At 43.1% G+C, this 10,150-nt stretch overlaps 1 protein-coding gene across 1 annotated transcript in view; it reads right to left on the bottom strand.

Annotated features, from left to right (window-relative positions):
* Nucleotides 1-10,150, bottom strand: part of NPTN (neuroplastin) — a gene marked incomplete at its 5' end in the record, with an annotated part of 31,947 nt that overhangs the window by 20,716 nt on the left and 1,081 nt on the right. The window contains 2 exons of the mRNA XM_010009875.1: nucleotides 1,167-1,261; nucleotides 5,723-5,891. Coding sequence (XP_010008177.1) covers nucleotides 1,167-1,261; nucleotides 5,723-5,891 — 264 coding nt within the window. The remainder of the gene's footprint in view (nucleotides 1-1,166; nucleotides 1,262-5,722; nucleotides 5,892-10,150) is intronic.

Here is a 10,150-nt window from a genome sequence, read left to right on the forward strand (position 1 = left end):
TACACATCTGTGGTCCTGATTTAAAGAGCAAGGATCACAGTACAGATCAGGCTGGGCTGCATCACTGCGCAGGGGTGCTGAGACACAGTGTGAAGCAGCCTCCTTCCCCCTTGCTATTTTCAACCAGCAGCAGGGGAAGCTCACATTGAACTAGGGCTTTAAGGAGGATTGTAAGGAATGCTAGCTTACTTTTAGACAAGTTTACAGTAAGCACACCTTCATAAAGCGAGAATCAGTTTAGTCCCAGGCACAGGTAGGCTGGTTGTGAGACTTCAAACATGCTTTTGGGTAAACTCATCTGCCTTTGGTTACAAAGCTGCCCTAATGCATCAATTCCACCTTACTGCAGCACATAAGGGGCAAACCAAGGCTCCTGCAGTGATTTTCACAGTTATTCAACTGCATTGTGGCAGGAGTTTAACACAGTGTAAAACTCCATCACCTCCACATCACCCCTATGTTGTACATCTAACAGAAACCCTCCTCTTTTGTTCAACAACTACAGCAAAACTCAGTGCAAACCTTTCACATTCTGCAGTTTCTATCCATGATTTTAGGTTCCTAAATATGTCAGGAGACTACCAACATGCACAAGACAGTAAAAAGAAAAAGTGCATGAAAGTAGAAAACCCCCATCTGGTACAGGGCATCTGTCCTAACCAGAACCCAGAAACTGAAATAGCTTCTGCAGACAAAACCAGTTCCAAGCTGCCACACAGGAGATGATAGTTATCTTTCCCCTCTTCTCAGGACAAATTCAAAGTACATTGAATACATTCAAATTGCCTGAGTTACTGTGAGACAGGAAAGAAACAACAGCCCTTGCAGGAGCATACACATATTCTACAGCAATCTTTATCCTGCTGGCCAGGCTTGCTCTCCTGTGACAGCCAGATTTACCAAAGGAACATAGAGGTGTGTGCTAGGAGGTGTTTTAGTATCCCCTGTGTGGGACAAAAATGCAGTGGCCATACTCCCATATCTGTGAGATCGTCCCCCTATGCCTTTCCCTTCAAATCATAAGCAAGGATTGGACACAGGCACTGTAACATTAGGAGAGGCCTCAGAGTTACAGACACACAGCAAAGAGCAGAGGCAGCAAAAGCATTTCACTTGCAGGGAGAGGAAACAAAAAACACACAAAAAAGAACCAAACAAAAAAGTACCTCTCACTTCTATAGTGGCGTTGGCTATAGGAGAGTTTGAAAACACAAACACGCACAAGTATTCCCCTGACTCTTCTGCTCTGGGCTTCAAAATCCTGCAGACAGGGAGAGAACACAGGAGCTGTGTTAAATACTGTGTTAGCAACCAAAACCAAGCAGGCTAGGGGCTTATTTCTTCCCCCTCCCCCCACTTTAATCTTTGCACTGAATTTCATAGCTATTGCTTGTTAATTCAAGATATGTTGTACAGATGTACCTACTTGAAATAAAGGCTGGTGCTAGCCGAAGAAAAGGGTGAGCTCTAGTCTGGAAAGCCAGTAGCAATTTAGCTGGAAAAGCTGCATTTAGTTTAAAAGCAAAGAAGGAGCCCAACATCAGTTAACTACACACTGCAGTTAGTCTGATGTAAGTCATCCTCAAGTCAGTAGCCTACTAGGCAGGTATTGCCTCCCACTGAGTGAGAAACATGATTTGAAGGTACTGCCTCCACTGAGTATGGAGACGTATAGTAGTATGTCAGTAGTATACGTCAGTAGTATAGAACAGCCAATTGGAAGCAACAGACTACAAATACAACCAATGCTGCCACTCCTCTCCAAAGCTGTTTTCCTTTTCCCAGAGCAGGTATGAGACTGCTCCATTAATTGTTTTCTCTGATCCAAACTGGATGTGGAAAAATTGCAAAAGCTGGTGAACTCCTGAAGGAAGACACCACACAGGAATATGCTGCCACCGAGAACTAGGCAAGACTGATGCAGTAACAACCAGCTGAGGACAAACTAGATGCAGACCAGCCAGAGTTAGATCTGAGCTACAACAAATGCCAACCACCCAAAAAATTAAGATGAATTTACACTCGAGATGGTGCTACCTTCAAGTTCACCAGCTTTTGTTGCCTTTCAGAAAGCTCGTGGATACTTAAAAGCTCTGTGCATATGTTCTTCAGATATTGACCTACAAAAGGCATCTTAGACTAGAGAAGCATATGATGATGCGATGCAGAATTTACATCTCCACAGGGTTCTCCTCATCGCTCCCTCTACTGAAAGGCTTCTTGACTCTGCTTTTTTATTATTATTTGTTTTAAAACACATGAAGCAAATAGCATGCAGATGAAGAGCAACCCTGCAGAGAGCACTGTAAGGAAATAATTCAGTTATTTCCCTATACATGGAAACTGTGTAGACACATGTAAAAAGCTGCTCAATTAAACACAGTCCTTGGACTCAAGTCTTCACTAGTTACAGCACTTACTTTCCAGAGTTGCTGGTGAAAGTTGGTTATGAAGTTAATACATAGAATGGTTTGGGTTGGAAAGGACCTTAAGATCATCCAGCTCTAATCCCCTGCCATGGGCAGGGATGCCTCATCCTAGATCATGTTGCCCAAGAGTCTGTCCAGCCTGGCCTTGAACACTGCCAGGGGTGGAGCATTTACCACTTCTTTGGGCACCCTGTGCCAGCGCCTCAGCACCCTCACAGGGAAGAACTTCTTCCTTATATCCAACCTGAACTTGCCCTGTTTCAGTTTGAACCCATCACCCCTTGGTCCTATCGCTCCAGTCCCTGATGAAGAGTCCCTCTCCAACAGCCTTGTAGCCCCCTTCAGACACTGGAAGGCTGCTCTTATCTTTCAGATAATCTATTTTAGAGATCTGCAATAGTGTGGGTAGGCAGAAGATGCCTGGCTTTCTTTAATTGCATGTAATAATTAAGTTATCATACTCTGACCACTGCTTTTTCTTACCCATTACAGTCAATACTTAAAAGCAGGGGCAAGGGGGAAAAGATTCTCTATTCTTTCAGTTCTACACAAACTGCTTTTCTTACAGTGCGAAACTACAAGAGCCAGTACTTGAGTATTATTACCATGGATCATTAAAGCAAGTGTAAACTGATCCAGCTGCCAACTTTTAAAGACAGACAAGCACCTGAAACAAGCCTGTTTAGCAACAGCCTCCTTCAGGCCTGTGGATTTAGGAAGAGCCCAGCTTTTTGCAGGTGGAGGCTTTTCAGCAGATGCAAAACAAGAAATACCAATAAACCCCAAGGATTTTATTGGTTTAGCTCAGTTAAGTCTGAATTAACTGGTGAGAACTTTGCAAAGAACTCACTACTTTTCTGCTCCATACTATAAGTGTAGACAAGGGACAGCTCTACAATGAAAGCACAGAATGGCCATAACCACTTCCAGGCACTTCTGCTTGTAGAATAATGCACTGCAAATAATCCCTGCCCATTTTTTGTTAAAATGGTGAACTAAACCCCTAGATTTAACTCTGAGCATCCTGATTTTAGCTGCTTTCCAGCAAAAGCAGCTCCATCAAGATGGAACGAAGAACTAAGAGCACTGTATTCCATTCCTAATGTTGCCTGCAGCAGGGGTTTTAAGGCAAGTAGTTGAACCTATAAATTCTGAAGCTTTCTGGATGGCAAACAACACTGACCTTCAAGTACTAACAACGTTTTACAGTCAACCAACACATGTTAAACAAATGAAAAGCCAAGAACCTGAAACTTTTTAAAGGAAAATTAAGAGAATACAAAAGATTAACCAATGCTGGTGTTAAATCTCTCCTTTTAACCACAACTATGCTGCCATTGCTTGCATGGATCTTCACAGGCAGGATCTGGCATTGCTAGATTTAAAGAGTAACTAAATCAAACTAGAATTTAACAAACAGATCAAACACAGCGTGATCATCTGCAACAACAAAATGCCACAGAAAGCCTGAACCCACAAAATGCAGCAAAGCAGCTTAAAAATTATTAGGAATTCAAGCTTTACTTTGCAAACACAGATCTGCTCATTCCTCAAGCTGTCACTGTGATTGCAGTGTGGTTCAGCAACCCCTTCACTCACTGGCAACAAAGGGACTTTATGGTCTGCCCATCTTGCTGCTTTCTTCTCCAGGAAGTGAAAACTGAAACCAAGTCTAATTCTTCCTTTACAGAGGAATTTGGAAGGAAAATCCACCTTGGCTTGGAACAGATTGTAGAGAAGTCAGACTGATACTTAGTTCCCTGAATAATAACACGCAATTTTCAGTACCTTTGATGCAAAACACCTCTTGTACCACTCAAACTGGTGCTTTGGACAAAGCTACTAATCAAGTTAATTGCTAGATAGGAAAGCAGAGCCTCCAGAAGTCAGACCGAGTGTTAAACATTGAATGCAGGAAGTAACAAGATAGAATTATGGAACTAAATGAGACTTTTTTAACTGCAAAACTGAACAGATAATGCGAAGTGAGCTGAAGTGGAAGCAAAAGGTAAAAACTTGAACACAGCTTTATCAGAATCAAACCTCACTTCCATAATCCTGCGGATGCAAGGATGCTTTGCTAAGGCAAGGAAAACCTGGAATATTTCTTCATCCTGTACCAGGAAGCAACATCAGTGCGGTAAAGAGCCCACAGTACTCCACTAGAGATGAAAAAAAGCCCACTGAGTGCGTAGGCATGTTTCCTTGTTTCACTGTACAGCCAAGGAACAGTAAACAACAAGCACTATATATAACAGTGAGCCCTGACCAGACATAAGCACCTCATTCTGGAGCTAAGAGCTGAGCAGAAGGGTCAGAAGGGGTTTAATGTCTCTAAAGAATGAGTTACCAGCAGTGGGTTAAAACATTCCTTAAGTGCTCTTCATCTTTGCTTGGCACTGAACACAAAGCTGGATTTGCTATCCTGCTGGCACTGAGTGAAGGAAATGGAAGGACAAAATAAGAAAGCAAGAAAATTGCACGCGCAAAACAGAGCTCTGATGGCATCACTTCAAGATCAGAGCAAGCTTCAGATGCTCTCATCAACTCCATGGCAAGATAGCCCCACTGCAGGAATACAGAAACCCTCGAAGGATTTCTGCCCTATCCCTGGCAGTGTTCAAGGCCAGGCTGGACACAGGGGCTTGGAGCAACCTGCTCTAGTGGAAGGTGTCCCTGCCTGTGGCAGGGGGTTGGAGCTGGATGAGCTTGAAGGTCCCTTCAACCCAACCAGTCTGGGATTCTATGATTCTACAGTGAAACGGAAGATACGGTTGTACATGTTCTGTTCTCCTTCACACCCTTAAATGGAAGGTAGAGACAAAGAACATGTTCATGTGGAACAGATTAAAGCTGAAAACGTGGGGTACTGACAAATAAGAAGCATGAGCAATACAGCTGCAATGTTTAATCAAGATTTGGTATCGTTTCATGGTAGTGACCTGACAACTCATCACTAACAACTCTGAGAACACCGAGTTCATCTCCCAAGGCCAGAAAATGACTAAACCAGCTGAATTCAGCAGTGATTTGTGTGCTGGAATTCTCTCTGTGATGAAGATGCACAGCTGCAGATCCATCTTTATGTTAGACACACACTGGAGTCAACAAACTTCCCAGCATCCTTCTTTTAACACTATTCATACTCTGTGGAACCTCTAGTGCAGATCAGCTCCATTCATCTGACCACTATAAAGCTGAACCAGGAACCCTAGAATCCCAATGCATGCTCCAAAGCCACAGGTCTACCAGGTTTATCATTCTCCCATGAAGATGATTCTGAAAGGACTTACTTGTATTCTGTAGTGTTTGAAGGTTTTCTAGTGCCAGGGATCTCTTCTCCATTCTTCACCCAGTAACTGGCAGAAAGAGGGCTGGGACTTGTGGTGAGGTTACACTGCAATGTGACAGCCGGACCGTACAGATGAATGACTACATCCTCACTGGCATTGATCCTCGGCTCTGAAACAAAGGACATGTTAAATAGCCACAAATCCTTCCTGGCAACCATGCCACACTAGTCTAAAACTGAAAAAGGGGAATCAGGAAGGGAAAAAGACTACACAAGGAACGTAAGTGCACTAATATGGGGAACAGCAAGAAAGTCACAATAAAACTTAATGAAGGCAACAACTTATGGATCAGCACTCCTATATGGAGAAAAGAGAATAATTTAGTTTAGATTGTTTAATATTCAACATCATTACAGATTCCTGTGTAACACCATTAATCGATGTTTTATTTCAATGCTACTGACTGTAACATGGAAAAACACATGTCCTGTAACCACACATAATGACAAGCCAGGCCTTCAGAAGTAACTTCTTTCTGGCTGTAACTTGGTACCTCTACTTTGAGATTTAAAATAAACCCATTTGCTATAGAGAAGTTAGAGTCTTCCGAATAATATTTCTGGACTTCCCCCTGCAAAAAGGCTTGTGTCTATGTAAGGAAAATATCCTGTGAACACAAGACATTTCAAATGGCCCAACTTTGCTGATGTCTGAAATCTGAGTGTGAATAAGGCACGAGTCTGATGGCTCGTAAGAATGGCTGAAAGCAGCCCTTAGAAGTAAGAATATACACCACGTTAAAAATCAGAGTCTGGAACCATTTCATGTCTAAAGTAACCTTAAGCATTTATGAAGAACATAAAGTAAATGCAAGCCTTGTTGAAGGCTATCAGCCTTCAAAAAATACCTAGGTTTTGTAGCAGCTATAGTTTCAGCTTGAGCTGAAGGCCACTGCTATAGCAGCCTCTACCATGGCAATGCTGCTGTGTCCCCTTCTCCTTTGATGCATTCCTTACTTCCAAGGGTGAAATGAATTCCCAAGAGGTAGCTGTTGCCTGCTGCTCATTTCACCCACCACGCTCCCACAGCGCTGGTCGGGTGAGGAAGTTGGTCAGGAATGAACCTCTTCGTCACTCTGCAAGTCAGCAAACGGCTTTTTCATCCTGTACGTTTAGTTACGCCTCGTGGTAACAGATTTGGGATACAAATTTAGTCACAGCCATGCAGCCTTTTGGATAGTCATCTGCAAAGTGCTTGGAACACCAGTTATGAAACAGAATGAGGGGAAGTGGAAAATACCACTGTGGCATTTTTCAACATAAAACATTCATCCAGCCAATAGTCCAGTACTAGATTATTGCCCAGGGAGAAAAAATATCCACCTACTAATAATGTGACAAAGGCATTCCAGTTCTGTGTATCTTTTTCCCCTTTCTTCAGCTACACAGCTTCTTTTCATATCTATTTAAAACTAGGACTATCATTTCAGTGCAGAAAACCTGTCAGATACTGGATCAGTGGAGGGGTTTTGACACTTAGCTATTATCACATATTTTCAACTGTGTTTCTGCTTCATTTCCCCATACTTGGGTCCTATGGGCTGCAAAATGAATGTTTTTTTCTTGGATGCTAAAGGCAGTGTCTTTAAGCATGTAGCCTGCAAAATAAGTGCTGTGGTTTCTTCTTAGGAGGAGGTTCCTGGCAGGACAGCAGCACATCCAGCGAGTGCTGCTGGTGCTGATGCTGTCTGTGCTGGGCTGAGGCACAATCTGAAGCAGTGATCAGCCTGCAGTGATCCTGGAAACAGGAAGCACACATGCTGCCATCAGAAAGCACTGCATAAATGCTAACACCAGGAAAAAGGCACTAAGAAAATCTGGATCTAGTTCCTACATAAACTGGAAAGTTAAAGATTTAATCCAGAAGGATTTTGACAGTGGCAATCTGCTTTCATGTTCTGTTGACAGTGAACTCTTTGGCCTCAACACTGATGAAGCAGAATCACAGACTGGTTTGGGTTGGAAAGGACCTTAAAGCTCATCCAGTCCCAATCCCCTGCCACAGGCAGGGACACCTTCCACTAGAGCAGGTTGCTCCAAGCCCCTGTGTCCAACCTGGCCTTGAACACTGCCAGGGATGGAGCAGCCACAGCTCCTCTGGGCACCCTGTGCCAGCGCCTCAGCACCCTCCCAGGGAAGAGCTTCTGCCTCAGAGCCAATCTCAATCTCTCTTCTGGCAGGTTAAAGCCATTCCCTTGTCCTGTCCCTACAGGCCTCATGAACACACAAAAAATCCAACCCTACAAAACAAAAAAGAACACACAAAAACCCCTGCCGGGATCTCCAACTCTTACCTACATCTCTGCTAAGCTGCAATGCCCAGACAACATTTAGTGCTCTCAGGCTTGCTGTGCTGGAATTTGCTGGGGCCTTGTGTGTCTGACTTGCAGCTTTTTAACTTTTAGGTTAAGCGAATACAAGACAACTGCAATCTCATTTACATCTTTTACCTGAATTTATATAATTTTGATTAAAAAAAAAAATAAGCAATCAGGCAGTTGTGGTCTCATTTAATTCTAGGAGACAAACTGCAAATGGAACACTACTGGGATAGCGACACCCAAAGAAGGACGTCCACTTGAGAAAGCAAAATGCAGAAGAGTCTCTTTCACAGACCACTCAAACTGCTCATTTTATGTGAGATCAGGTTTTAAAATCAAAAAACCCAAACAAAACCATCAGTAAGCGCAATTCTTCATCCAAATGAGGAACGAAATAGAAGCTAGATGCTTGTTCTTGGGGTTAACTTTTAAAAACGAAGTAGCACTTGACCTCTCTGCATTCAAATGCTGGTATTTGAGACAAGCTGTGATTGAAAAGATAGTGCTCTTTTGATACATCTGATATTCCCTTTCAGTGATGTCAAGTGAAGTCAGCAGCAAATTGGCCACTGTTAGCTGGAAACTCCAACATGTTTAATCAGAAATTCCCATTTCGATGACAAGTTGTGTTCACACACACGCAATAGAGCAGCTTCAGATAAGATGGTCTCCACCTCCCAGGGACAGCTTGGAAACCTGTTTCCCCCCGCCCCCTCCTTATCTCCATTTTCAGCATGGTGTTGCAAGATTTTGGTGTCCAAGTGGTCTGTTTCCCAAGCAGTAGCTGGTCAGACCTCTCATACAGTGTTACAGACACAAAGCAGCAGGAATTACCCTGGGCACAAGGCACTCAGCAATGAAGTCACGACACACACTTTAGAAGTAGCATCAGATGCAACAAGATGATGTTAACTGGGGAGTAAATGAAAGGTTAAACTTCAATCCCTGGAGCAGGTTAGTATCAATGGCCTGAGAGAGGAAAAACCCACTTTCCATATGGAGACATCTTCACAGTAATTCAATCCCAAATGGTGACTTTTCATATGAAAAGGATTTTCTCCCTCAGTGGGTTACTAACACTGACCGGTCACAAAGAGAGGAGCACAGGACACCAGACTTGTCACACCCCAGAACTACTAAAGGTCTTACAGGGGCAGAGGGAATATCCAGGAGACAATACTTCTTAGAAGACAAATCTTTTAGCTTTGTCTTAAGGTCATATCATTTCCTACAATTACATAGCTCTTGCTGTTGTAGGTCATGCAAGTAATCTACACATCCAAGTCCTTTGGGACCTCAAATGGAAAAGGAGGAACCAAGTAGTAGGACTGAAAGCTGAGTGGGTTTGAGCTGAATGACCCAACACCACTTAAATCCACAAGTCAGTCCACATCATTGGGCTTCCTCTCAATTTTTCCACATATATCCATGTTGTTTCCATTTCCCAGAGGGAAGGTCTCTGATCCAGCAGCACTGACTGCAGCACCACGCTTTAGGAAGAGTTTTGGGTTGATATTTAAAGGTATTCCAAAGCCTAACTGAGACATAATTACAGAGTTTGACGTCTTTGTGCCCAGACAAACCTCAAAGTGGTACTCAAAGAAAACATTTATCTAGGCGCAGAGCACAAGAACAAGATAAAGCCTACACTCTGCTCTTTGCCACCTGAGGATGCTGAGAAATCACAGAGAAAGCAAGTTCTCCTGTATCACCATGCTCATGTTGCACATTTAATTCACTCTACCCATAACTCATTAGCCATTTGGTTCCTCTTGTTAGCAAATGCTAGAGTTTTACACCTTACACAAAATGAAACAGGGTTCTTCTTTACTTCCTCTACAATATAAATGTCCAAGCTCATCTGGGACTGCTTTAAAAGTGAGCTGAATGCAGAGAAGTCTTGTAACAATAAAGAACAAAAAAAGCAATTCTAGGTCAACCATATTCTCTGCTTTTGAAAGCTTTTTCTGCTGCCCGAAGTTGCCTTCTCAGACGACAAAAGTCATTAGCTAAATGTTATTAGTTCAACACTGCGGGGGGGGGGGGGG

Source organism: Nestor notabilis, unplaced genomic scaffold (genome assembly GCF_000696875.1).
Source record: "Nestor notabilis isolate BGI_N333 unplaced genomic scaffold, ASM69687v1 scaffold6692, whole genome shotgun sequence".
NCBI lineage: Eukaryota > Metazoa > Chordata > Aves > Psittaciformes > Psittacidae > Nestor > Nestor notabilis.